The sequence below is a fragment of the Anopheles coluzzii genome, chromosome 3, assembly GCF_943734685.1.
Source record: "Anopheles coluzzii chromosome 3, AcolN3, whole genome shotgun sequence".
In the NCBI taxonomy this organism is placed as follows: domain Eukaryota; kingdom Metazoa; phylum Arthropoda; class Insecta; order Diptera; family Culicidae; genus Anopheles; species Anopheles coluzzii.
The window spans coordinates 83,329,493-83,357,261 of record NC_064671.1 but is presented as its reverse complement, the minus strand read 5'-3'; the positions used below and the strand labels follow the sequence as shown (position 1 = coordinate 83,357,261).

Here is a 27,769-nt window from a genome sequence, read left to right as displayed (position 1 = left end):
CGCGCTCTAGCGAGAGGAGAGTTTATCGAAACAAACGGCGCCCGACATATGTTGCATGGCTTCTTCGTAGCTTTGCGAAGAAAAACTCGGTAGAGAGGGCATAAACGTCACGCATAGCTTAAGCCAGTTTGGATGAATCGTTCACTCGGCGACGGAAAAGAATTGGTGGTGGGGGTACGCAACAGACTTGCGTTAAGCCAGTGGAAATGAACGCAATCATTCTCCCACCACTTTTCTTCTCTCCATACTGTGATGCGATGCAACAAGAATGAGGGTCCCTTTCCCATTTTTGTTTTTCGTTGGTTCGGTTCACGAGGGAGATTCATTTGACATGAATTCATTTTAGCTTCGATAATCGTCACTACGAGTAATTTTGTGACGCTTACAAGAAGAAATTGCAATTAGGAGGGGTTAGACGCCAATGAAAACAATGTTTACATGTTGTAGGCATTAGAAATGTGTTCGTTTTTATTTGAATTATTTCATTTATTATAGTACTTTTTGTTCCAAATACAAGCTTGCTCAATTGATTCTTGAATAAAATTATTAAAAATTAAAGTTTTAGCTCGTTGATTGCATTAATTGCCTCTAAAATGCAAAAGTCCCTAACAGCAACCTAGAACAATGCGCAAAATGCTTGGAATTTCTTCACTTATTCATCATACCTATTCATTCTCTACCAATGTCACGATCGCTACCTCTCTCCCTCATTTTCTCATTCTCTCTTTCTGCTGTTCATTCATTCGCAGCCATCCCCACCCCTATGCAGGCAACCGTTCATGCACGCTGTTCGACCATCGCGCACGGTTACCGTCACACCCGCCGCAGAGGGTTCATTCCGCATCGAAGCGTCAAACGAGAAGGGTGTGCGTCGTCCGTAGTTCGCCGTGCCGTGATCGGAACCCACCCCATCCAAAACGCATAGCGTACAGAACAGTCCGCTTTGCCAGTGTGTGCGTCGTGTCGTGCCCGCGCTTGTGTTTCGTCGCGTTCGGCAAATAACTATCCCCGGGTTGCTTCGAAAGTTTTTGGGGAATTTCAGTGTACAATAAGGGTTAGCTTGGAGAAAAACAAAACGTTCCAGCAGTGAAAAGTGTGTTTATTTTTTTTTATTCCATTCAAAACGACACACATCAACAACAGTGAAAACTTGTGTGTGTGTGTGCTTGTGTGAGATAGAGTGTGCTAGAGCGAGTGTCTGCAGAGCGCGCAAAAATCGAAGCGCATTCTACGGTTTAACGGCTTTTAACCCTCTCTCCGGGATGTGCATGTGCATATTACCGTACCGTGTGTGGAGGTTGCTCGCTATTTTTTTTTGTTCCTTTACGTAAGTGCATTATTTCACCGGGGTTGTGGAAGCTTTCCTTTCCCTGGCTGTGTGTGCCCTGTGATGTGGTAAAGCGTGAGCGTGTCTGTGTGCACAAGTGGTAAAGAGGTCGAGGAAAGAGAAAAAAAGCCGAGCCGTTGTCGGTGAGTCGTATTTATTACGTCCGGAAACCCGTAAAACCGCAACGGAGCGAAAGGGTGGAAAAAATAACCCGAAGAGTAGTGGTAGTGGTGGTGCTAAAAGAAACAACCCTCTCAAGTGCCTTCCAAAACCGCTGGTGCCGTGACCAGGAAATTTGCTTTTCAAAAATCTTTAACCCCCCCACCCAAATGAGTGCGTACGTGCAGTGTGCTTAAGTGTATGTGTGTGTGAGTTTAAAGGCAGTTCAACGTTCAAATGTCAATGCTTGTCAGTGATTGATGCGAGCAACGGTGCTAGCTTAACTAACGAGCCAAGTAGCCGTGCGAAGAATCGAGTGCAGCAACAAACCCCCTCCATCCCACCACCATATTGCCCACGGATGCGATGACGTCCGGCAGGAAGATGGCGTCGTCCACCAACGGGTGTGTGTGATCAACGGGTCCGCATGCGATGAGGCTGCGAATAATTGCGAAGTAAGTGTCGGTCGACAGCGGTACGTGCGCGCGATGATCGATCGCGAAGTGTTGACAGCGGGTCGTCGCCTGGTGGGTTCCGTCTTAGATCCTCTGGTGTGCTGTGTGCTCACCACAGCAAACTGATAACGTGTGGCAATGTGAAGGGAATGACCGTGTTGCTTCATTTGGCGTCGTGTTAGAGCGCGTTTGTCCGGAACGATTAATCACACTTGTGGCGCGTGAGTCACCTGTACACGGGCAGCCACGACAAAACTAGAACATCCAGGCAGCTAAACTGGGACATGGAAGTAATGTTGTGGTTGGTGGGGAGCGAATAATAAAAAACGCCAAAACAATCAACTTTGTGGTGGTGGTGGTGCTATAAAATGGGACAATAGTCACCGGGAATGTTCCGCTCCCGCTCAGCACGATAGCGAGTTGACCCAGAGCTGTTTGGTAAAAAAAGCGGGCATTTTATTTGGTTCGTTTACTTCCAAACTCGTACCCAACCCGGAAACCCATTCGAAAGGGGAGAGTGGGAGAGTACCCAACGAGATAAAGACCCCGCAGTTTATGATGATCCCCGGAACGTAGGGCTTTTCACCGGGCGTTTGCTGAAGTGTTTCCCAGAGCCTCGACTGTGCAACTGCTCGTTGTGTTATGCGTCTCGTACGTGAGCATGTGTAGAATGTGCCACATCCGTGGAATGCTAGACCGGTGTGGGCAGAGAGATGGAGAGAGGGAGGAAGTCTCAATTGATGGTTGTTGTTCGTTTTTTTTTGTTTTTCATTCTTCTATTCGTGAGCTGGAAGGCACATCCGAGTATAAGTGCGCATTTTTGAATATTTGAAAGCAGCTCAAAGAACCATACAGCGGCAAGACCACTATACTCCATCGCTTTTTTTTAGTTCTGAGTGAAGTGGCGAGTCGATCTACGTGCCAGAAATGCATGGGAGCGAGCATTGTGAATGTATGATTCATGGAGAAAATTAGACTCATCACGCACTTCTTTTTCTTTCGTGCTAGTGTCTGCGAGTGTGTGTGTGTGTGTGAAGGTGCTTTATTCTTTCGGCTGCGTCTTGGGCCACGCAACAGTTGGCCCATTCCCTTTTGGCTGGCAGCCGTATGTGGATGTGAAATTTATGGAAATCGTGATTGAAGCTCACCCTTGCCCAATGCCCAAACCATCTTCCGGAGCTGTTGCGTTGCTCTTGGTGCCCGCACCAGGCAGTTTAATGTCACCATAAATTCCAGCCAATCATTACCACCACCACCACCACTACGAGAACATTCCCAGCTGTGAGCTGTGGTGACCGCGGGGTTAATAATATTTATTACAAAACCGATCGTCCACCGTGAACGCACGCACAAACGCTAATTTGTGATCAGTTTTTTTTCTTCTTCTTCTGACCATGAGCCGGTCAGCTGTCGGCACATAAATTCTTCCACCGCTCTACCTTCTCCGCAAACTATTGGAGCTAGTCAAAACCCGTCAGACGTTTGGATTATTAAAAATAGACCTTTCGCGTGGTGCTCCGTGTTTGTCCATTCCGACCATTCCCGAATGGCCGTTGTCGTCACCGTTGTCGCTGACGGTGTTTGGTTGAAGGTTGACAGATTTTGGACGCGAGACAACCGTTTTCCGCTCGCTACACTTGCGCAACTCGCCGACACATCCTGCCGAGCCGAGGGTGATAGCACTGGTAGAATAGAGGGCTAATTAATTCTAGGCCCGGGTACGACAACGGCGACGCCGCATGAGATCGACACACGGTTCGATTCGGACGTTCAAATTGGTCCATCACTCATACACGCGGGCGGCAAAAGAACAAATGCCGGTTCCCCAATTCTTGTGGATGTGGCCTGCCCAGGAGCCTGGAGGCTGGTGTGCGCGGTCCGCCAGCCTGACAGTACCACACGCCATAAGAAGTGCGTTTTTACGATCGTGCTGTGATCACTCAAATCGAGCTGGCTGGCTGTGGTAAATATTTACACGATCTTCGATCTTCCTGAGTGTTTCAGTGCTGCGTAGGGCCGTGCTTTGCCTGCATCTGGGTGCATCTTCCCGGCTGCATTCGGCACACGATGCACCATATGGTGGTGTGGTGTTTAGTGCTTCTGTTTTCCAGTGAAAAAAATGCTCCCTCCCTGCCACGCACGGTGATATCCCACGAAAGTGCTCTAAATCACGCACTTCCGCTGCTGGAGAAGGCGGTGTCGAATAACCTGAAGCCACGGCTGGTCGATGTCAAGTGGCAACTGCAACTGGCTGCTCTATTAGTGGCTTTTTGTGTAAGCTGAAACCATTACACAAATTGCTGTGTTCTAGCTTTGTTCGCTGTTGTGTTTTCTTGAGCTTCCACGGATGATCTAGTGCGCTTCCTTCTACGAACATGTCCTTTTTTTGTACTCATGGCATCGTTTCCTGTGCGTCTTCGACCGTACGGGTATCGATCATCCGCATCCAATCGTAATGTGTGAACTTGTGATGCCTGCGTGATCTTTTGATATTTTGCAAACAGTAAGATCAACATAAAAGTCTTACCTTTATAAAGCCTGTTTCACCTCAAAAGGCCTGATGAGGTCCTTCCAGGAATTGGGCCCTACCGCACACACGGTCCCGGCTGTAAAACCCAGCAATCCCTTCCAATATAAACCTAATCGTGCCGTGGTCCGAAAAATTGTTCGAAAAAACATACACACACAAGGGTCTCCGATCTGTTTTCGGTGTGTTTGCCCACCCAGTGTTTGTTTTTCGTAGTTTCGGCAGATTGGATCTTTGAGCCGCTCGGGCAGACGGGCAGAAGCATCAATCGGCGTACACAGTAGAAGATGGACAAACAAGCATAAGCGAAAAAAAATGCTGCTCCAGCTGGCAATATAAATCAATCTCACCCAAGCTTTCGGTGTGTTCGATCGTACATCAGATGGTGCAATGCAAGAGATCGTGCCGAAAAGTTACGACCCATCGCTCCCGGTAGCCGTGTTGCGTACCTCGCTTGGATGAGTTTGTGTTCCTTGTGGATGCAATGTGTGCCTTAAAACGGTGTTCGATTTCACACCATTCCAAGCGTGCAGCTGTCAAGTTGCGTGCAAAATGATTTAATTGAATAAAGACGCGCAAAAACAACCGCGCCGACCTGTTCGAGGCGCGATCGTAACCTAACACCAAACCTCTCTTTTTCTCGCTCTTTTTTTTCCTGAACGACCTCCGAAACGGAAGCCCGGTGCGCGATGGTAAATGGCGGCGAGCTTCGAAAAAGATGGCCATCTACGATCGTGCTCGATCTTTTTCGCCAGATTCTGCGGGCGCTGTTTGGATGTGCAGCTTCCGGGACCGGACAGCCATACAATCGCCGGTCTCTCTCTCTCTCTGTCTCTGCACGCAACCAACGCTCCAAATATTTACCTACAACATTTCAACTCGCATTTTCCATATTTGGCAGCACGCGGTGGAGAATATTATTTTCTTTCTGTGCCGCCGATCTCTTTTTTTGTTATCGGCGACGTGAAACATTATCCTGCCTGCCTGTCTGGACTCAGGGCTTCTTTTCTGGAGCACAAATTAGAGTCCGTGGAGTCTGTGCGCCGGGCCACGGATTTACGAATTCCTCGCCTTCGCTCGCCTTCGCCCCGACCGAACCTGGCGTCATTTAATACCACATTTTATGCGTCGCGGCATTCGGACGTGAAGCGGCTTATGTGGAGAGGAGCGAGAGACCGAGAGCTCGTCCCAGTTGGGTCTGGTGCCACTTGCAGGCGCTGCCTGCGGTTTATAAACCGCTCATGTGTTCTAGCGAGCTTAGAGCAACACGAAGAAACACGTATCGAGACGAACGCACAGAAAGGGAGCTTGGAGTGGATTGAGTTTCACCACGTTTTTTTCTTGTGCTTCCTGTACGTGCCAGTGTGTGCGTGTGTGATTGTGTGCACGTACTGTTTCAGCTTCTCATCTGGAAGCTGGCCGCCGGTCGCATCCGTAACCGTGTGGTTACGTTTTTGGGCCTTCCAAATGTGTGCCTAAAGAACATTAACCAAGAAGAATGAAAAAAAAAAGATCTTCCAAGCGAAGCACGTTCCAAAAGGAAATGACGAAGAAAACAGGAAAAAGCACATCGCATCCGTCCCGCGCCTTCCCACGCAATCTGTATTTTCAGGTTGCCGTTGTGTTAGCGAGCAAACCGATTCTTCAGAATCTCGAATGCCTCTATTCCTATTTCCAAATATTCTAAGCCAACCCTGAGATGGACGCAACAAATCCAACCCAGACGCGCGTGTGTGTGTGTTGTTTCAAAGCGTTTTTCTCTACTTTGCTTGGGCCCTCTTGGACTCGCTAGCCGTTGACTTGGAAGGTACACCAATATCTCACCGCCATTACCGTACCACGGCCCACATGACTCACATCGAGCCGATCAGAAACCGTCGATCGAAATGCGTCTCTATTAGCCGGGGTTTTATGTTTATTCTCTGACATGCGTGGACGAAGACGCGCCGGGGATAAGGGTGATAATTATTGATAGAATATGGTCGTAACAAACCCAAGCCCACGTCCATTCTGTGATGACACATTCCGGCGTAGGAAAGAAGGGTGGCTTGATCGGATTTTTATTGTTGTTGTTGTTGTTGTTGTGGCAAAGCCATTCCAGAGTCCATCTTTAATACGATAATTTCGTAATCGGTTCGACTATTTCTCAAAACCTTCTTCTTCGGGGTTAAGAACGCAAAGAGAAATGGTTTCACGCTTTTAGGCTGGGGAAAGATGTATAAATGCAGTTATTAAATGGGACGATAAATAATTACCCGCCGAGAAGGAAGATGAGGCTCTAACCCGGCTGCAACGAGTCCCTCTCGGTGCTCTAGACACACTCCCTGTAAGCTTTAGTCGCTGGAAAGGTTTTCCTTTAATCGTAATTAAACAATTCATTTTCAAAAAAAAGGGCTGCTCCTGTTACAGTGATCCTCCTTCCACAGTCGCGATAAATCATCTCGAAACCCTCGTACGAGAGGTACAAATGAAAACATTTTTTTTTTCCTTCCTTAAAACGAAGCCCCCGGGTTCCGACACTGAAATTTGAACCTTCTGCTTGATTGTTTACGATCGAATGGTGCGAGAAGCTGATTCGATTCATTAATACGTACCATAATATACGTAAACCTACGCTCCCAGCTCCTCTCTCTCTCTCTTGTGGATGGATAATTTATTAACCCTAGTTGGGAATTGAGACTGTGAAGGAATGTTTCGAACTTGTATGTTTTACGCCAACTAGTTTGATGCTAGATAAATTCCTTGAAATGGAATTTAATTTACTAGAAGTACCTTTTGCTCTAACATTATCCTCTAGAGGAATGTGTTTAGCACGAACACCAAAACATAACCAATATCTCCTTTGTTTTCGTAAAAGCACAGTTTGTTATTCCAGCAAAGGATTAGGCCCATTCCCTTTACCTTCGGCATCGAAAAGCCAGACGACCCAAAGAAGGAAAAAAACAACAACCATTCACAATAATCCCCGTACCGTGTTGTCTCCTCCCAAACGATTTGAGCTCCGACGTACCCCTCGCGTCATGTGTTTGTAATAACTTTCCACAAAAACATATTTTGACAAGGCAAAAAAGGTTGCCTTCGTCACAGGCAGGAAAATGTCACATCCCTCCTCATTTTTTTTTCGCAGATGCAATTTCCAATATCTGCCAGTGCTAGCCAAAGGTGTGACATTCCATCGGTCAGAACGGCCTTTTGGGCTGCATTGATGGATGGGATGCATTACACCGTTTGTGTGTTGCTAATACAAACATACGGTTCACCATTTGCCGGGCACAGAACGGGGAGGGTAGAGGTAAAACTTCATTCAAACATGTTTGCATTTTATTGCAAAGACATGGCTGCATTCCATCAGCGTTGTTATGTTACCTTCTCGATTGTCATAACAAACAGGAAGAGAGGCAAAAACCTGGCGACTCTACAACATCCTCGGGCTTTATTAGACACAGCGAATGGAAGAACATGAACACGAAGGAAGGGATTTTTATTAATGTTTGCTAGTTTATGAATTGTTGAGTCTTGGGCTTTGGGCATTCCTGCTTGTTTCCACTTCTAAAAGAGGGAGGGACTGTTTGGCGAAAAACACGCAAAAGCAGACAATCTTTGCCTCATCTGCTGGGAGTTCGTGTATTTCCGTGAAAGCCAAAAGGATGATGTTGTTGTTTTTGGTAAAAGCAAATGCTCTATGTCTGTAATTGCGGATGCAGTTTTGGGCTGCACCATCAAACTTATATATTGTAAGCAATTCCAGGTAGTAAGACAAAACCACGTCTACCTCTTGCAGGACTCTCCCTTCAGTCCGGTTTTCAAAGTTTCGGGGCCTTTCAGGCAGACCCAGAGCGTTTCATATTTCCTGAACGGTAGATCTTCAAGGCACGCACACCTTTGCAGGTCAAAAATCCAGTTTTTTTTGGGAGGGTTTCTAGGGGTCGTTCTCTCGCAATCGGTGGTCAATCGGCGAGAGAAGGTTCCATGGGTCGTGTGTTTTGTGTGTGTGTGTGTGGATCATAATCAAGAAACACGATCTGCCCTGCCGCTGATGATGATGATGATGTTTGTTGTGGATAAGGTATTGTTTGGTCTATAGATTCTTCCAGGAAAAGATGCAGCTTTCTTTCTTTGTTGGAAGGTTAAATGAAATGGAGTTAAAAAAACTCAAACTCATTGGGATTTTCTATTGGAAGTTTTTTTTTTTTTAATTTAAACCACCCATACGAAATAACATAATTCAGCGAGGACGCTCTCCATCGCATTCGTTCATATCTAAATGAGACGATCATCGACAAGGTTCAAATAAAAATCAGCAAACCGTAGCGAAACGGGCCCAGAGAGTGTTTCTAATTTCCTTTCCTTGCGATAACCGGGGGATCGTTTTCAAGATTCAATTTTCAATTCTTGTGGAATTCAATTCGGGGCCTTTCGGTTTTGCGCTTGACAGACTGCCTGCCATCCCGCACCTTAAGCTCTTTTTTGCTGACACACTCTCTAGTGCCTGGTGCCTGATCATTAGAGTCGTTATCGCAATCGCTGCATTAATCGCTCCTAGGTGGGAAATGCCTTCCAGGTAACATGCCACACGTTACGGTTTGTGTTGAAATATTCGCACATACGTGCCATCTTGCTTGGTGGTATTTCCCTTCTGCTCCTTCCCTTCAAGGGAAGATACTTTACGAGATGATGTAATGGAAGAAGAGGCTGTGGTTTGTATTAAATTTTCCGTAATGGCCTGGAATGCATATTTCTTACAAGAAAAAAGAAAAAAACAGCAAAAACCCTGCACACTGAATATTGAATTCGGCAGAAACGCGGCAAAATCTTCCCCCAAACCGCCATCATATTAGCAATTCAAATGCTGCCGCGGAAGCTCGAGGAAATCCGTTACGCGTTTCGTTTCGGGAAAATTGTATTTTCGCGCAAACTCACCTGCTTTCAGGATATCGTAGAGTCGAACGTTTATTTCCTTTGCGGAGGGGTCTTCTTTTCACACACTCACGCACGATCATGATAATCGATCTGCTGACGGGTGTGAGCGTGTGCGTAATGGATGCGTTTGGGCATTATCAGCAGGGGCGAAAGGATGAGATTGGACCGGGTGGACCTGTATAATATCCGGACACCTGGCTGGGAAAGGGATTGGGTTTTATTTATTGATTTAATCTAGTTCGGGATTGAGATGGGGAAATTGCTTTACTTAATAGCCCGTTTTTCTCTCTTTCACTTCCTTGGTTGGTGAACGCAGTAGTCTGAAAGATTTAAAATCATTTATTTATTTTCTTCGATATTTTTATGGAACGAATTTCTAACGTAATATTTTCTCTTCAACTTCTCCACATTCCAGAATTACCATCTAGTGTCTTCAATGTGTGGAAACTTAACTCCCTCAGTGTTCAGTGAGCGAAAAGCCCTCCAAAGAGAGAAAGTGTCTAACAACGAAAATTTATCATCTCAAACTGCTCGCAAGGAGCAAACGGTTTAATAATACCCAAAACCTCCAAAGTGTTCTTCAGTAAACAGTGTGTGATAGCACAACAATGTGCTGCTACCCAACCAAAGTGCTGCTCGTGGTCGTGGGCTTCCTGTCGGCGGTCGCCGCCGCCGCCCACTGGGACCATGCAGTCGACCTGGACGAGAACTATCGGCTACTGTGGAGCCTCAGCCAGCAGGACATCACGTTCGAGGTGCAGGCCCGCACGTCCGGGTACGTCGGGCTCGGGTTCTCCACCGACGGTACCATCTACGGTGCGGACATTATCATCGGCTGGGTCGAGAATGGGCAGGTTCACTTCCAGGTAAGACATAGCGCGAGAGACGATTCGATTGTTTCGCCTACGCGGCAGTATCTGAGGGGGGAATATTATTCGTAGCAGATATTTCGAGGAGCGATCACCCCATGATCGCGATGTTTAATAATGCGTGTAAAAGCGTTGTCGTCGCGATCGATGAACATCTCCGGTGACGGATTGACTCACAGCCCTTTTTGTATGCGCACCAACGATCATCATCACCAACGGTAATGGCGGTTGAGTGATCAGATTGTCTGCCGATGCCCCGGACTGAGGCAATCCCATAAATCATACAAATGAAGCGGATTGGCGGCTCGGAACGGATTAAGCATTAAGTAGGGTGTGGGAGTTGGCTGCGAGTTGGCTGAAACCACGGACAGACGGCAAGAGAGACAGAGACTTTATTTGAATGCGTGTCTGCTACAAGAATAAACAAAGCGAGTTGGTTTGTTTTGTTTTTTGTGGCTCTTCGCGGGAGATTGTTTTTAGCCATCTTATCATCGAGCACGATCAAAGCAACATGGACGTCTACGGACGCGAAACGTTAATAAGAGCAGCAGCGTCTTCCTTTTTGTAATGTTGAAACACAATTCCACACACTCAGATTGACCTGGAACCGCAGAATGAATGCATTCATAAAATCTTATGATTCTATTATACTTCTCTGCCCGCGCCCGGAAGAAAGGGGCGCTCAGGTTTTGCTGGTACTACTGGTCCCTGCGTTTTGGAGTTGTTTTTTTTGCTGCTGCTGCTGCTGCGTCCTGCTTATAATTTAATTAATGTTATTAATGAGTGACGATAAATTTTCCCACTTTTTCCACTGCGTTGAGAGGACTGGCGGCTTTCTGCTGCTGCTGCTGCTCCACCAGCTCGAGAATAATTCCTTTCCTTGTGATCTTGTTCTCCGTGCTGTGTGTCTCTTCCCGTTGTCGGGGAAAGAAATTCAGTGCACACTGATCTTGGGTCACTGATAAGCAAATACACACTCCATTCCGACAAGCTGGCACGGCGGGACCCACCAGCCGGGGGCCGGGGAGCAAGAATTAAAATATGAAGCAGGAAGGAAACTTAGCCAAGACAGACGAGAAAATAGCATCGGGGAACAAGTTTCTTTCCCCTCGTCGGCGCAGCATCGCTCGGCTTTTTTTGCGATAACCATCGGTATGTCGCTCCACCGAGGATTCATAATTAGTGGGTGGCTGTGCCAGAGGAACGTGAGGCAACCACAGAAAAAAATAAAACTATACGGGACAGCACAAACAGTGACGGCGAAAAAGTGCATCAGATAAGATCCGCTTGATCGAAAGCGTTTGTCGACGCGATTGTGTGTTTTTTTTTCGTTGTTGTCGCTATGCCGCTCGATATGGCGGAGAGCTAATGAGAGCATCAGACGAAGGCATTGCTGTTGATGACACACGGACAAAACAAGTTGTTTATTGGGTGTGTGATAAAGTTTTTTTTTCACTAGCTATCGTTTGTGAAGTTACATTATTCTAGTTTTTATTAAATATATCTTGAACAAGGATCATGACGTATCGTCTTGCCCAGTCGTTCCTCGATAGTGAATTTATGTTTTCATGATTTATTTCGCTCGAAGAAATGTATGATCACTCAAAAGTTTATGTGTTTCTATTTAGAAAAAGTCCTCTTTTTCCAGACATTGGCGTTATTTATTTTCTTTTCATTCCAACTGCCTCTGCTAATTGAACTAGCGTGGAACACAAGTTCCAGAATGAAGCGAATACTGAACGCCATTGCGCTTTCTGCGGGCATTTAATCCTCCCAGCTAAAACAAAACAAAAACCTCAACAGCTTACACAATCGAATTGTAAGCTTAACGCACTTCCATTACACATGCCCCAAAAATGTGGTGAAAATGTTGTTTTAACTTGGAACGTTGGTTATGCAAATTCCCTTACTTATCGCATCCGACCGGCTGCCAAAGCAGGAAAGCAGCGTAAATACACAACTCAAAATGGCTTCCCTGGTGCTTTTGGTTTGCAAGGGAAAGAAAAGTAAGCAAGCTGTTTTTTCGGTACTTGGGCGTGGAAAACTGTTTCCCTGCTGATGTACATGAAAGAGAGGAAGATAGCAACCTGGTGCGTATGATTTCCATCCCCCCATCTGACAGAATTTCGGACATAGTGAGACAGTGTTTTGTGGCTGCATAAATTACCTAACATACACACTCACCTGCTTTTTGGGTGGCGCAAACCTAAAGCCCTCATGTTCTTGTTCCTTCTCCTCCTGCTCGTTCGTGGTGTGAAACTTTTCCTTCACAGCATAGTAAGTGTGTGTGTGTGTGTGTGTGTGTGTTTGTTGGTGCTCGTTAGTGATGATTTAAAATGGTGGAATTGAATGTCCACACGGGTCCACGCATTGCTATCTGGTACAACCGATCGGGAACGTTTCGGGCCCTTAGCACAGTGTGCGCTAGCCGGTGACGTCAGCCGTCGAGGCCAACACATCTACTGATTGTTTCCGTGTTTCCGTGCTTGGTGTGGCGCGAGGCGGCGCGGTGATTTGAATCAATTTTCTTCTTTCTCCCCCAAAACGCATCTCCAAGGCACGCTGTCGTCACGCACCCGCTCAAGCGAGGGAACTACTACCCGCCAAATGCCCCGTAGATGGTAGATAAAGTGTCTTGATTGGTGGCAATCATTCGGTTTTTGGAGCACACGAGGCCCCCCGGTTGGAGAAGTTTTTTGTTATACATTTTTTATCTTTTTTTGGAGAATCGAACCATCTTTCTGAGTAACATCTGGGATAGGAAGAGGCAAGAGTTAAGAGGCTGGGAGACGAACCTTGCGAGAACTCGTTTGATGAAAACCTCGGGGCGTTTGATGCTGTCCATCTTTTGCCCTCCTTTCGGTTCGGGATCTAGGGACATAAAAATGATATCATATTAGTAGCCTGTTGTTTCTACGTTTCTATGCTCCCCGAATGTTTGAACCGTTTTTTGAAGGCAACTCGAACTCGTCTCCGATGCGGTTGCGGTTCGTTTCACTTCGTTACGGCTGAAGACACACAGCATCTTTTTTACTTCCCGTGATGAGTTGGGTCTAGTTTTCGGGAAGGTTAGCAGCGGTTTTTTGTTTGCTGTTGTTGAAGAGTTTTCAGTCCACGTTTCGTGCGTAAGTTATGACGATGTAATTGAAGCTGAAGGGAGTATCAGTTGAGTTGATTAAAATCAATTTGTTTTGATTTGAGAACGGCAGTCGACTCTATGTGTGTGTCTGAGGGTGCATCTTTTCATTTCACATCGCCTTGAAGAAGCTCCAAAATGGGAACGAATATTCTGCAATCTACATACAGCGCTGCCAACAACAAAAAATGGCTTGATTAATGTGCTCCAATCCAGCACAAGCACCAATAGCCATTGTTGTAACCCCAGAAATTCCTGCACACGAATGAAGTGTGCCCCAGCTGGTCTGTGTGTTGCAATGTTTGCGTGGTAATCCTTCAAAAGACATAGCGCAAAACCGACCGGACCACAGTGTCTGGAGCCCGAAACTAGAAGACCGATGAGCAACGATTTATATCGTTCCAACTGCACTTGGAACGAGCGTTGCCTACTGTACACGACTACAGACGAAAACGGCTGCGTTCTGCTTGTTCTGCAGTTCGAGGTGAAATTAATATGAGCAGCTTTGCGCTTCATGTTCTACCGTTTCGAGTCGAGAGGTGGGCCAAGCTTTGCCAGATTAAAAGAAGCCTTTCGGTTTGATGCAATTGAAACGCATCAAAGCTGCACGCAACCGACAGAGCCAACTGGTTCGTACCGGTCATAACAATCACATTACATAGACCCCGTTTCGATGGGAACGGCTCCAGTTGCATCGACGCGTTCTTTCCACCCTGCAGGACGACACCTGCTTTACACGTTTTAAAAACAATTTAATATCCTTTCCGAACGTATAACCGAGAGGAGCGTTTCACGGGGAGAGAGAAACGCTAGGAAAAACAAATCTTTAGCGCTCTAGCGCACTACTACCATAGAGCGTTCGGTCAAAACCACAGGAAAACCACCCCGACAAGAGCTGGGCATGCTTTCCGGCATTTCGCTTTATCATCTGGACAGTTCTGGCGTCTGGTGCTTTTCGTGAACGCTTGGGTCTGTGTTGCTTCACGGGCAGCTGTGTCCTGAGCAACAACGAAGCAGGACACTATCCGGAGCATTCTGGGAGGAGAGGTCTATATCAAGCCAACCAGACGCCGGTGTAGCTGTACAAGGCGCAATACCTTACGGCTACTCGCTACCGGGTTGGCTGATAAATGTAATATGCAAATGCGAACCCTCCCTTTCGCAGCTTCAGTTGTGGTTTGTGCAGGATGCTTTTGGAATAGAAGCAATTTTTTGTTGTTGTTGTGTGTGTCCAACAGGAGACTCCATCCTGGTAAGAGTTACTCCTACGATGCGTTAAAATGTTCACATCTTCATGATGCCATTATCCTGGAATATGAATGTCCGCTCCACCAGCCTGGGAAGGGCCGGGGAATTGACGAGTGCAAAAAAGGTGATTGACGCCTCAGATATTGGACAATTCCCCGGGGCGGGACGTGCTTGCTTGACCAACAAGCCAGCAGAGACACAGCACACACACACACACACACATTCACACATCCCAGAGAGTTCCCAGGGGCTAAATCAGCACAATTCTTTTCTCTACCTTTCTCGCTCTCTATTGCCTTGCAGAGAGCAAGGCACTTTATATTGAGCAGTGGATACGTGGACGTCTTTCTAATGGCCATTCTGTCTGGCCATTGCTGATGACGTTAGTTCTCCCTTGAGCCCCTTACCCAGCGACGCGCTCCGCTACTCCAGTCCAGGTTCAGCCTGTTGCAGTTCTCAAGCACAAAAATATGGGTGGAACATGGGTTTGAAATGCCCTCCCATTTCATTCTCTTTTAAAGCTAGAAATTCTTTACCAGCAGCAGCAGCAACAGCACAAAAGAGGCACGCATAAACGTCACAATGTTTTGGGATGGTCCCGAAAGCCCCCTGTAAAGCAAAGGATGGGTTCGTTATTCTTCCCGAGAAAAGAAATACTCATTTCCCAATGATAGAGATTTATGATTTGCTTACCTTTTCCGCTCATTCGCATTCCCCTCCCCGCTTGGTCCATTTCCGGGGGAGATTTTGGGTAAACGGAATATCCCTTCCTCGTCTACTTTGGTGGTTTTTCGTGAGCACAAAGTTTTGCGATTGCTGCCTTAAACTTGCTGCAGTCTAATGAAAGAAGAGAAAGAGAAAAGAATCGCTTGCACTGGAGGGTGGTGAAGATGAGGCTTCAGAACACACGCATATCTGGTCTTAACAAAGCAATCAGACATACATAGACACACACATACACACAAACACAAAAGCACCGTTTCCACCGGGAACATGCAAACGAGCCCGGTGTGGGAAGCGCACAAGGCAGAAGATGTGCCAAAAGGAGAAAAAAAAGGCAAAAAGGACGACGCCGATGCTCTCTAAAACATTAATTGGTAGGAGGAACTTCAACTTTCGGATTTTAAGGCAGTTTTTCGCCTGAACATACAGCGTGCTGTTTTCGTTTTTGTGTGTGTTTTGCTTTCCATTTCGGAGTTATACTGAAGTGGTTCGGAAATTCCAATTTCCTTAGCCCACGACTCTCGACTTTTGGGACGACTTTTATTGCACGGACCACATTCAGAGCGGGCCTGCTTTGGGGTCCATAATGCAAATTATGGCTTCGGTCACTAATTTGAATGATTTATCACTCTCCGGGCCTCGGCTGTTCTGGCTCTTGGGTTTCACATTAATATCCCTCCCGATGCCGCATCGCAACGCACTCGTGTGGAAGTGAGCAGCTTTCCGGGGTGGAGTGCTACCGGGATTATGTGGAGGTCAAGCGGGACCTTTTAATGCGTGCCCAAACTTTCTGGCCGTAGAACTCGTTCACTCGGAAAAGGTATTACGGTGAGCTACTTAGCCGCCAGTAACAACTCAATCAGGTGGGCGCCAAAGCTGGTCGTGAAGAGTGGCCCGAAAATCCTGAAACTGGAATTGTATTCCCTGCCATCTTCGCCCCTGGGCAGGAAGTTTTGCACTGTCCAGGAACGGGGTTTGTCTGCAATGACCCAGAAAAGCTGCGAACTTATCGCACCCAGGTGCGATGGAGCAGCTCAATCGAACTTGCCCCAAGTTGAGTGAAGTGAGTGCGTTACAGAAGCAAAGGCAGCATTAGCATTTAGATTGAGTTGAGGTCGCCCTTCTAGATGACACGATACCATCATCATCATCGCTATCATTTTCTCCCCTTTTGTTTTGTGGCGCAGGGATGTTAAGAGGGCACTCCGGAATTCAATTGGTAAAGTCATTTTGGAATAGAAATTACTTGGGCAACAAGTTTTTTCTCTCTTTGTCTACTTTTTGATGAGGGCCTCATCACGTGGTCAGGTTAATCCCGATGTCCGATGATCCGTCAAAGTTTGAACTCTTGATCCGCTCAGAAGCTTCCAATGTCCGAGGTACTGTTGGTATCCATGAGCAGATGGCTGGCTTGGTTTTTATGACAGTTGCTTGCCTCCCACCTCCAGTGTTCCCTCTCCTGTTCTAACATCTGTTTAAGAATCTCTCCGATATTTGTCCGTTTTCATTTTTCTGAGCTACTGGGTGGCAGTAAAAACTGCTGACGGGTTGTTATTCCGAGTTGCGATGAACTTCCAAGCAATAGATCATCTTAGCAACGGCGGCGGGTATTCAGTTTCACAAACAAGTGATAGATTTTTGCGGAGGGCGAATACAAAAAAAACAGTCCAATTGCAATTCCAAAACCGTCATGAGTACGGACCGAAATGAAGTTACAGCATATTGTGCGCGCAGTTCGCAATATTGCAATCTGCTCCAAAGGATCGAAACCGGCCAATGCTGGACAATGCTCCTGGTTTCTCCTCTCATTTTGTTACACATTGACTGGGACACACACACACATACACACACAGTCAACCATATTCTTCGCTTTCTCTTTGCTTTGTTTGCAATGAATGTGTAATCATAACATCCCGATCAAGTTTCGGCAGCAACCACCACGGTGGCGACAAACAAAAAGGCGCAATAGCAGAGTGGGGGACGTTTCGGAGCGTCATAATAATTTGGTACATACGGTTTAGTGGGAAAGAGAGAAGGGGGGGGGGGAGCGTTTATGGCAGAAGGAAACAGAATGGAGCACCAGGCCATGAAAAGTAAAGGCGTAACACAGGCAAAGTTTTTCTGGCGCGAAGAGTACGTCTGATGCTGCTACTGGTGCTACCGCTGCCATGCTACCAGTTATGATGGGAAAAGGACTGTCTGTGTGTGTGTGTGTGTGTGTGTGTGTGTGTGTGTGTGAGTGGGGCTGTAGTTAAGCAAGAAAAATAACCTACCAGAAGCTGCTTGATATTCTGCATTATAAGAACCGTGTTTTTTGTGTGTGTGTGCTGCTTCGCCTTCCCAACATGTTTGCTCCCGGTTCAATCGACACAGCCCCGGTGCATGGGGTGTATGGTCATAATAATCATAACCTTCTGCGTCGTCGTCGTCGTCGTCTCTCGGGCTATCGTGTGGAGTTCGACATCCTGCCTGCGCCATATGTTGGTGGAAAGCAGGGGTATAATATCAGCCCAGCTCCCCTCCAGCTCCATAATGATGATGACGCTGTGTGGGCAATGATACCGAGACTTTGGTTTATCTGTTCGGCACCGGTTTGGCACCCGGAGTGGCAAGGGGTAGAGCCCTCATTTGTAAGACCAATAACAGGGCTAACATTTGGCAATAAAGAAAGTGAGTTTTTTCTTTGCGCGCGCTGTTTCTTCGGTGTTTCACAGTAACTTTGGTAGTTTTGTAATTTTTATTAATTAGTTCATATTGCTGGTAGTACCAGCAAACTCAGCTTGGGCGCGCGCGCTCGTCTAGACCTTATAGGTAGGGGGTTTTGAAGCGATTGGCGCCAGCAAACTTTGTGCAGCGTCATCTACCCTACTCGCTACTGTACACACTTTCGCCAATTTGTGGAGTCGGTGTGCTCGTTTTTGCTACTAGAAATTACTCACATTACATTTAATTCACTTTGCATCTCGCCATCCACGAAGACAAATCTTCGCAAGAAGAGCTACGACGCTGCGCCTTGGTCACAATACCACAATAAAAAAGAGGGCTATTGTAGCTCTCGGTACACAAGACACACAAGACACAAATACCTGTTGGTTGAGTTGTGTTTGTGTGAAGGGAAAATGTGAAGGAGAGCAAAAACTACAACTAAAATCCCCCAAGCGATCTTCACAAGCTGCTGGGCTGCGCCCCCATTATAATGGTAGTACCGCAAGGCAGGCAACGAAGATATGCGTAAGATGCGCACCCCGTAAGGCCCAGTGCACCCGCAGTACGCACATGTACGTAGCCGCGCCGCCCGTTTGGCGTTGACGAGAAGAAGAATAATTGCTTTTAATTAACATTACTTCTTGGGCTGGCTTCGGTGTGCAGTAGACGATCGGGCCCTTTGCTTTGCGGTCTCCTCGTTCGTTGCTTCGTTCGCTTTTGTACAGTGGTCCAGCAACGTTACACGAATAATCTGAATTTCTGTAAAGTCAGGGTGAACATAAAATGGAAATATTTGTAGCGATTTTGAGGTTTTCTGGGTAATAGGAAAACAACAGAAACCACAACCACGAATGGAAGCGATTGCTTTGAAGCTGAAAGATCGAACTTTTTTTCCAAGTGCCATTCGTCGGTGGAACGTGAGAACGAGCGGGTGCACTTTGTGTTCTTCGATTCGAGCACGGCAACTAACTGCACGCGGTGACTCACGGCCCCGACGGTATGCATTTATCGCGGGTGACGGTTTTAGGATTCCTTCAAAAGATTTACGCTCAATTAACCCTGATGCGGTTGTCGTTTACGATAACTCAGAGCTTAGGGAGAGAGAGAGAGAAGGAAAAAATGGATTTCCTCCTTTCTGCTCTTTCCGATTCCAAATGTCTGTCGGTGTCCTTTTTACAAAATTCCAACCTTTTTCGGTTCCTTCCTGATATCTTCGTTGTACACCATGCTTCGCCATCGAGACGCCATCGAGCGGCTAGACAGATAACGGCGCAACATTCTGAAATCTGTGTTCCGTCTAATTTTAAACAACATGATTGATTTGAACCATGCCACCATAAGTATGAGCTGGAAAAACCGTCCCGTCACTGTCCAAAACCCACAGAGGATTGCATTTGCGCACAACTAGGAGTCCCCCTTGATTTGTTTCTGCTGACGCAAAACAACAAAACCGGAAGCATGAGCCACGGTGACTTGACACTTTCCGCAACGCACTTTGACACTCCGATAACTTGCCCAATTCGAACACCCCAGCACTCTCCGTCATCTTCCGTCATCGATCGACGCAGCGACGCAGACTTCGGGTCAGCAAGCAAACTTGCGAAGAAATGGAGCGGAAATTGATTTCAATCAATGGCGATTGTTTGCTTCGTGCTCGAAAGCCCAACTCCCCACGGTGATGGTGGTTACCGGGGTTCAAGCCGCTGCAAAACCTACAATCTTCTTCCCCGAAAAACCCTAGCGGGATGGGTTGTTCGGGCCCCCATCAAAAAGGCACATAAAACCCGGAAGTCGGAGCGGGCTGGTGCAGATGGGTCTTAGAAAGAGGCCTTTGACCGTCGGGGCTACATCCAACCAAAGGCGAAGACCCCGTTCGGAACGGAAGTTTAGACTTATGGGCAACAGCAAACGAGAAGAGCATCGCACATCTTCTGGGAGCATCGCAGAGAAATTGATTCCACCGCCTGCCGAAACGAGCGCGCCGGTCGGTAGTAGTAATCTACCGACGGGGGAATTAATTTTACTTTTCTGGGTCAGTCCGCTTCGCTCTGCACGCTGTGGAGCGCCATAAAACGTGTGCGGACGCCCTGTGACCCTACCACACAGTGGGCTGGCTTATTTTTGTGGGTCTTCAGGGTCTTTGGTTAAGCTTCGCGCGGGCCTGTAATCAAAAGTTGAATTATTTTCTTCACCTTCTTCTTCACATGTGTGTGTGTAAGTGTCCCTCCAGCACCACCATGTAGGTTTTGCGAACTTTCACTAGCGCCAACGTTTGATGACAGGGTTACCTACCGGGAGATCATGGTCAGTTCGTAACGTTTCTTTCGGCATCGGGGAACGGTCCTGTAATTATCGCTTGCCAATGGTTAACTTTGGTGAAACAGCATCTTTTCACCTTCCGCGTTCGCGTGTGTGTGTGTTTTAATTAATCAAAAATTCGGACCGCCGTCCCGCTGCCGATGGGATGCGGCGCTATATCTTTTTTTCAAATTTGTACCCAGTGTTTGTTTCTCCTTCGCAAACCGTCATCAACCGGAGAAGGAAGTGAAATTAGCCTACATTTTGTGTTAATATTTTTGCACCAAAAACCACCTCCATACGCCCTTCTTGGGATGCCGAAAAGCCAATTAATCTTGTCCCATGCTGATAGCGGGAATGGCCACCACAAGTCATCGGATAGTTTGGCTTAGAAAACTTGAATGGTGACGCTGTATGGGGATTTGTTTTTGGGTGAACTTGTTTCTTCGTTTCTAGAAACACACACACACACTAAACTTCCGGGGATTGAGAAAAGAGAGAGAGAGAAAAGTGAAGCATAGAGAGCAACGAAACGTGGAAAAATATTTCACTATCACCTACCGTCCCGACATCTTGACGACATGACCTGTGGCAGTGGCTTAGATGTTTGGGATTTTCAAATTCAGGTTAGCTTCGCCCCGTTTGCCGCCGTTCGCTATGTCGCCAGGCCTTTCAAATTCTGGTTCTGTGCTAAGAATGTTGCCCTAGGATCGTACGCCCGTCGCGTCTAGGGGCAAGTTAATTACTTTTTAATCCCGGTGTGATGTTGCTGCTGTCGCCTGCTGGCGGCACGATAAGCCTTCATTCGAAGGTGTTCCCGTTTGCGTGCATGTATTTTTTTTCTTCCCATCTTTGAGTTGATCGAGTTATAGGACGAGCAAGGGAAGTAAACAGGCAAACGGGACGTGCATTAGCTGACGTAAGTGGGGCGATTCTTTAAAACAAGCACGCCGGCTTTTCATTTTATTTGGCCAATAAATCATGTGTAAAAAGAGGACAGCAGAAAAAGACACATCGTGATGTCACTGTATGCAAACGTCACGACCAAGCCAAGTTGCTAATGAGCAGCTTACACTCATTTTGAGAAGCAACAAACGCTTCTCACCTTAAGACATTCAAAAAAACGGGAAGCCTTATTTGCGAAATAGATATATTATCTCCCACGCTGCAAACCATCCGTTAAGGTGTGAAGTGACCCTCTTCACGAGGGGACGCTTAGCTCCTCTTCGAGGGAGGCTCCATCACTCCAAACCGGACAAAAGGGACGAAAAACATACGCGCCCGAAGGTTTTGTGTGTGAGTTTGTGCATCAAGGTGTGAAATAATTAACACCACCGGTTCCCGGCACTGTTGCGATTTCTACTGTTGCGACACGAGACCTAGTTCGGGAGGACCCCTGTTAGTGGACGACCACCTGTTTGACGAAGCCTTGCTTTGCTCGCTGTTTTTTTGTTGTTGGGGTGCTTGATTTTCATAATTTATACGTCGTCCCGTACGTCCGAAAAAAAAAACCTCCAGCGTACCAACAGCAACGTCGTCCGGGTTGGCTTTTAATTTATTCAACCATACTTTATTAAGCAATTCCTTAAGGCAAAGCACTATACACTAACGGCCTTCTTCTACACTCTTTCCGCTTTATTTACAGGATCGACACTTTAAGCAGAACAGTAACGGCGAACCACATGTAGACTCGTCGCAGGACTACGTACTGCTGCTCGGGTACGAGAATGCAACCCACACGGTGCTGCGGTTCCGCCGGAAGCTCGATACGTGCGATACGGCCCAAGATGTGCCGATTACGGTAAGTTTGGTAACGAAGTAGATGCGGGGGTCTCGGTTAGAATGCTCCCCACACGGAATGAGCTCCAATGCTACTACATCCGATGAATGTCGCCTGGAATTGGGCAGGAATTTGCATTAATTTGTCACTAGCCTTCCCTCGCGCCTCGGAGATCTATCGGACGGCTGGGAAGAGTACCCGAAAAGGGGAGTTCCACAGCTGGAAAGATTCTTTCACAGCAAAACGCAAACTTCAAGACGTGTATCATTGAGCATTCCGCCACACAACAGCTGGCTAATTGTTATGCTGATGTAGTTTCACCTGCGCTTTATGACGTTGAATTATTGCCTGGGATTGTTACTTTTTTCTGTTGACGGCACAGAGAGAATAAATCTCCTTCGTCGAAAAAAAAAAGTTAGCAAAACTCCTTCAAACACTCCGCCCGAAGGCGCCAGAGGCTGAAGCAGGAAAAGAAATCGAGTGTAACTTTATCACTTTTTTTGTGTGTGCGTTCTGTTAGGTTGCTCCTTTGTTTCAAATCCCAACCATTCGTTCGTTTGCTGAAGTTCCCGGGGTAAACCTCAACCTCAGCCGAGACGATGATGAATTTATGCAAATGGCAAAAATTGTGCGCACTGTTATGAATGCAAATTCAAATTATAAATCGCTTAAGGGCCACTCCCGCGCGTGTCCATTCCATCCCGAGCGCAGGGTTGGTTTGGAGCGCGAATGCATCATTCAGCATCAACTCAACCAACGCCAACCATTACTACTTGCTTGCTTGATTTCTTTGTTGGACAGTATTTGAAATGTTGCCACATCGGTATCACCTCGGTCGGGATGTTGGATGGGATCATAAAATTCTCATCAGTGTTTGCTTTTACAGCGCAAAAAAAAAGTGTAGCCCTCCGCATCAGAATGCCTGAAAACTCCTTTTTTCGGAGGTTTTGGGGTTTCGGTTCATTGGAGCACGGGGTGTACCCTTCCCACTTAGAAGGCAATCCGGGTGCTCTGGAAACGATTTCCTTCCATGGTATAGGTAGAGGATTTAAATAAATTTACATCTGAATAAAGCCGATAATTGAGCTGCGAATGTGTGCTGTGCCGGGTGCGCCTTTTAGGTTGCAAAAGGTTTGATGAACTCTTGTCACCAGATGGCGCCACTCTGTAACGTGTAACCCTGCCGGTGCACTTTGAATTGAGCTGAAATATTAATGACTCTGGTTTTATTTCTCTCTCTTTCTCTCAATCCAAACAGAATGACACCATTCGTATTATCTACATGTACCACAACAGTGAGCCAAGGAATGGTTCGCAGGCGATGGGCACACTGCCCGACCCGACCGAAGCGTTCAAGGACTCGGTGCCGATCTTTCTGACGCAGCGCGTCAATCAGGTGCCGATCGAGCTGGACTCGCGGACGCGCACGATCGAGCTGAAGAACAAGGACGTCCCGATACCGCAGACGGATGATAATCTGCGCTGGTGTACGATGTTCAAGCTGGATCAGTTCGTGCGAAAGCATCACGTAATTCGGGTAAGTGTTTGTAGAAGTCACTTCTACTGGTTGGATTAACTCGTTCAGTAGTTAATGTCGGGTTTTCACTTCTTTTTACTCCCCAGTATGAACCTGTAATTGAGTCACGGTCAAACATTCCCCATCTGAGACACATCGTGCTGTACGAGTGTCAGGGCTCGACGCCGGAGCTGGAGATTATGTCGCGCGAGTTTGGCCGCTCGTGCATGGAGGCGGAGAAGGAGCTGCTGACGTGCAACTCGATCGTCGCTGCGTGGTCCCGCGGTTCGGAGGTAAGTGTCAGGTCAAAAGATTGAATTTATGGAACGGCGTTTGACAGTCGACGCGAGATGTTAAACAGAGAATTCAATGTTATTTTTTGTGTAAACTGCTCATTTTGATGTCGGTGGTGGTGAACGAGCAAACCCCAGGTGCTACTGAAGGAATTGTGAATCACTCTCTCACTCTCCGCTAACCTCCAAAGAAAACATTTCATCATCATTTGAGCAGCAGATAAAGCGTAAACAATTTAAAACCCCTTCTGGGCAATGAAGCAACACACACAATGAAGCAAAAAACATACAACAAAATCAATCAAACCTCTTAAGCAGTTAATAATTGCTCCGCTTTGGAGCTGAGCGCGCGAGCGATTGATTGCCGAAGCGCCCGCGGGGTTTTTTGGTTACGCAAGCAAGAGACAGCTTTCATGTCTTCTCGCGTCTGATTGAAGGACAGATACCTAGAAAGCACCACTCTCGAGCATGATGTTGCCTGCAGGCGTCCCGTAGTGTGACGCGTTAAGCAACTCGCCGAGGTGTGGCACCAACCAATTTCCCCCCAGCGTACATTGTAACTGATTGGGCTGGTCTCTTCTCTGCTCTTCTCCCGTCCACTGTTCGCAGGGTTTCACCTATCCGCTCGAGGCCGGTTACCCGCTCGACTCGTACCAGGCCCGCTTCTACATGATGGAAACGCACTACACCGGGTTCCAGAGCAACTCGGTCGACCTGACGCCACGCGTCGACAACTCGGGCCTGCGGCTCTACTACACGACCACGCTGCGCAAGCACGACGCCGGCGTACTGTCCGTCGGCATGCAGCCGAACTGGCGGCACATCATCCCGCCTGGCCAGGATCGGGTCCTGTCCGAGGGCCACTGCATCGAGGAGTGCACGCAGCGTGCGTTTCCCCGGCCCGGCATCAACATCTTCGCGGTGATGATGCAAACGAACGGCATGGGCCGGCAGATCCGGTTCCGCCAGGTGCGCTCGCGGGAAGAGCTGACACCGATCGCGCACGACGGCAATGTGGACGCCAACTACCAGGAGTACCGCCGGCTACACACGCCGGTAAAGGCGCTGCCGGGCGATCGGTTGATCGCGGAATGTACGTACGACAGTACGGGCAGGAAGCAGATCGCGCTCGGGGGGTATTCGTCGCGTGACGAAACCTGTCTGGTGCTGAGCCTGTACTACCCGCGCCAGAAGGAGCTGACGTCCTGCCACTCGATACCGAGCCTGCCGACGGTGCTGCGGGCGGTCGGCATCAACGAGCTGGCGGCCGGTACGAACCCGATCCGGATCGCGTCGCCGGCGGAGATTGCGGGCATGACGCTGGAGGAACGGCTGCTCACGTACGATTGGCGCGTGAACTTCAACGACTTCCAGTACGTCGTGCGGAAGGGTGCGTTCAAGCCGCTGTGCTGGAGCGCCCGCAACACGCCCATACCGGTAAGTTTCAATGTGATGGATGAATAAATTAGAACCCTTGTAGGTAGCTCAGCAGCTCGAAGCGGCGATATTGGTCAAGCAGATCGGATTGACCTGCATGTTACGACGTTAGTTTCCGAAACTAATGAATATCCCAAATTGGGCCCTTTCTGGTCCGTCTTTCGAACCGGGTTTGGATCAATCGGTTGTAAAACTTTCCCAACATTCAATTTACTACCCCCTTCGGTCACACTTTCCCACTCGATCTGAATCCCCGTGAAGCGCCGCTACATCGTACTTTATAAATCAATTTTATGCAAATATTGAGGTTTTCACTCCCAATGTCCCCGTTTCCCAATTCGTTTCTGTACTTCAAACTTTGTGAGCGTGATAGGGGATTACAGGCCAACCTGAGCTGTGGAAAATTCCTTTTACTAACGTGCGGTTTTCCTCTCTCTCTCCCTCTCTCTCTCTCTTAACAGGGCACCGATAACGTGGATGCGTACGCACCGAACTTAACGAAAATCTGGCGCCCGATGGCAACGTGCAGCTTTAGCGGTGGTGCATCGTCGGCCCACGGCACGATGGCCGGTGGCAGCAGCTACAGCGTCAATCGGTTCGTGACCGAGCGTGACATCAGCCTGGACCGGCCGCCGGAGGACGACGATGACCGGTGGAACGTGATCGAGGGTGCGGCCCGGAGCAAATCCATCCGCAGCTCGGCCCCGTCCGCCAGTCTGGCGAGCGGGGTGACGCTCGCCGTTGCCGTGTCACGGCTGGTGCTGTTTGTGATCTTTCTCAACACGGTCAGGTTACTGTGAGGCTGCTGTGTAGCGGGACGGTGCGTTTGGGCACGGTAGGTACGAACAACAGTGATAACAGGCGAATCCAGCGAGCAGCAGCTGCCACACCGGGCGTATGGCGCACGTGATACTAAGACTGGGTTTTTGACTAGCAGTTTTGTGCTGCAGGGAAGGGGGAGAAGGGGGAATTTTAAAAGAAGCGGTGTATATATAGTACGGTAAGGTGCAGAGCGTTTTAGTCTGATAGTAGTTGTGTAGGTAGGTGCTCTTTTCTTCTTACCGTGTCGCTGCTCCGGGCTCACGCACAACCCGCCCGCTTTGAGTGTCGCTGCGATGCCAACGGATTGCGTTTTCGGAGAGAACGATCCGGCTCGAAGGACCAAAACAAGGGGGTTAAACACACAAGTTCACTAGTCATTTTAGGTGCCCACAAAACGGGGCCCAAACGGGGTTGTGTGCCGGAGCGCACACGGGAGGTGGAAGCGTTACGGGGAAACGTTGAGTAGTACGTATTTAATTCAGGGATATGTAAATTGTCAAACACTACGGAAGAATGAAAAAAAAAAAATGAAAGGAAGGAAAACCAAGAAGTGAGCCAGTTTTGTGGGAAGAATGGAGTGACAGTCCGTTTTGCGAGAACGGAACGGAACTCGATTCTTCTCCTATATGTATTGCAGCTAGTGCATCTGTACCAAGAGAAAGAGAGCAGGAGAGCAAGAGAGAAGAGTTTAGTACGGTAAATATGTACATAATAAATAGGACTTATTGTAATAAATTGAAAATAAACTATTCAAAAAGTGAAATTCAGTTAAAAACTTAAAACAAGAATACGTTGTATCCATTATCTGTTGTAACGAATTGAAAGAACCAGCCGTTGACCGCATCCTTTCCAAATCGCCCAGCACCAAGTAAGTTTAAAAGCGGTCTTTACAAACATCCCGAAACTAATCCGTAAAAGATTACACACACATACAATGCCAGGAGAGGATGGGTGGCGAATTGACTGCAGGAAAGTTTGGTGCATCGATAAAATGTTTCCCCTTGTTGCTCGTCCGGAAGCCGGAGCCGTCTCTATCGTGGCTTTGGTTTTAGTCTCCCTTTGTGTGTCTACGATGCAACCAGGCAGAGCAGTTTCCTGTCCGTGCGACTGGTGAGAGTAAAGACAACCAACCAAGGCAGGGAGGGGGGAGGTTAAACTTACATCAAACATTCAAATTATTTCCGTAACAAACTTCGGCAGCCCGGGACTCTGGTTGCTGTTGGTATCACCCTTTCACCGGATACAACCGGAATCCTGGTGCAAGGCTCAAGGTCCAGTCTTGATTCGAGGGTATGAGTGTAGGCGTACAATGCACCAGTGCATCTTTTCTCATCCGGGACGCTTGCCCGGTATCTTGGCTAAACGGAACACAGTGGTACATCCGGCCGATGTAGGCGTAGGCGTCGCAAACAGGGGCGGGCTGTTTTGCACATCCGCTTCGAAATGGTGCGCCCCGTTTTGTGAGATGCATTCTTCGCCCGAAGATCGTCCGATTGCTGCACAATGGCCTTGCAGCATAGACAAATGTTTGCGTTCGGTAAACAGCAAAACTT

General features: G+C 47.7%; 2 protein-coding genes across 2 annotated transcripts in view; both read left to right on the top strand.

The window, feature by feature from the left end:
- The window catches only part of LOC120959401 (uncharacterized), a 159,745-nt gene that overhangs the window by 72,944 nt on the left and 59,032 nt on the right, over positions 1 to 27,769 (top strand). The window lies entirely within an intron of this gene.
- On the top strand, positions 817 to 26,997 carry LOC120957196 (MOXD1 homolog 2-like). The gene is made up of 7 exons (XM_040379263.2): positions 817 to 1,941; positions 9,804 to 10,254; positions 22,014 to 22,169; positions 23,407 to 23,685; positions 23,772 to 23,957; positions 24,567 to 25,394; positions 25,856 to 26,997. The coding sequence occupies exons 2-7, from the start codon at positions 9,997 to 9,999 to the stop codon at positions 26,192 to 26,194; spliced, it is 2,046 nt and encodes a 681-aa protein (XP_040235197.2). The 5' UTR covers positions 817 to 1,941; positions 9,804 to 9,996; the 3' UTR covers positions 26,195 to 26,997.

What these genes read in the sequence shown, in the direction of transcription:
- LOC120957196 (XM_040379263.2), top strand. Translation starts at nt 9,997, where the DNA reads ATGTGCTGCTACCCAACCAAAGTGCTGCTCGTGGTCGTGGGCTTCCTG. An exon ending in ATGGGCAGGTTCACTTCCAG is followed by an intron (nt 10,255 to 22,013) that starts GTAAGACATAGC and finishes CTTTATTTACAG; the next exon opens with GATCGACACTTTAAGCAGAA. An exon ending in CGTGGTCCCGCGGTTCGGAG is followed by an intron (nt 23,958 to 24,566) that starts GTAAGTGTCAGG and finishes CACTGTTCGCAG; the next exon opens with GGTTTCACCTATCCGCTCGA.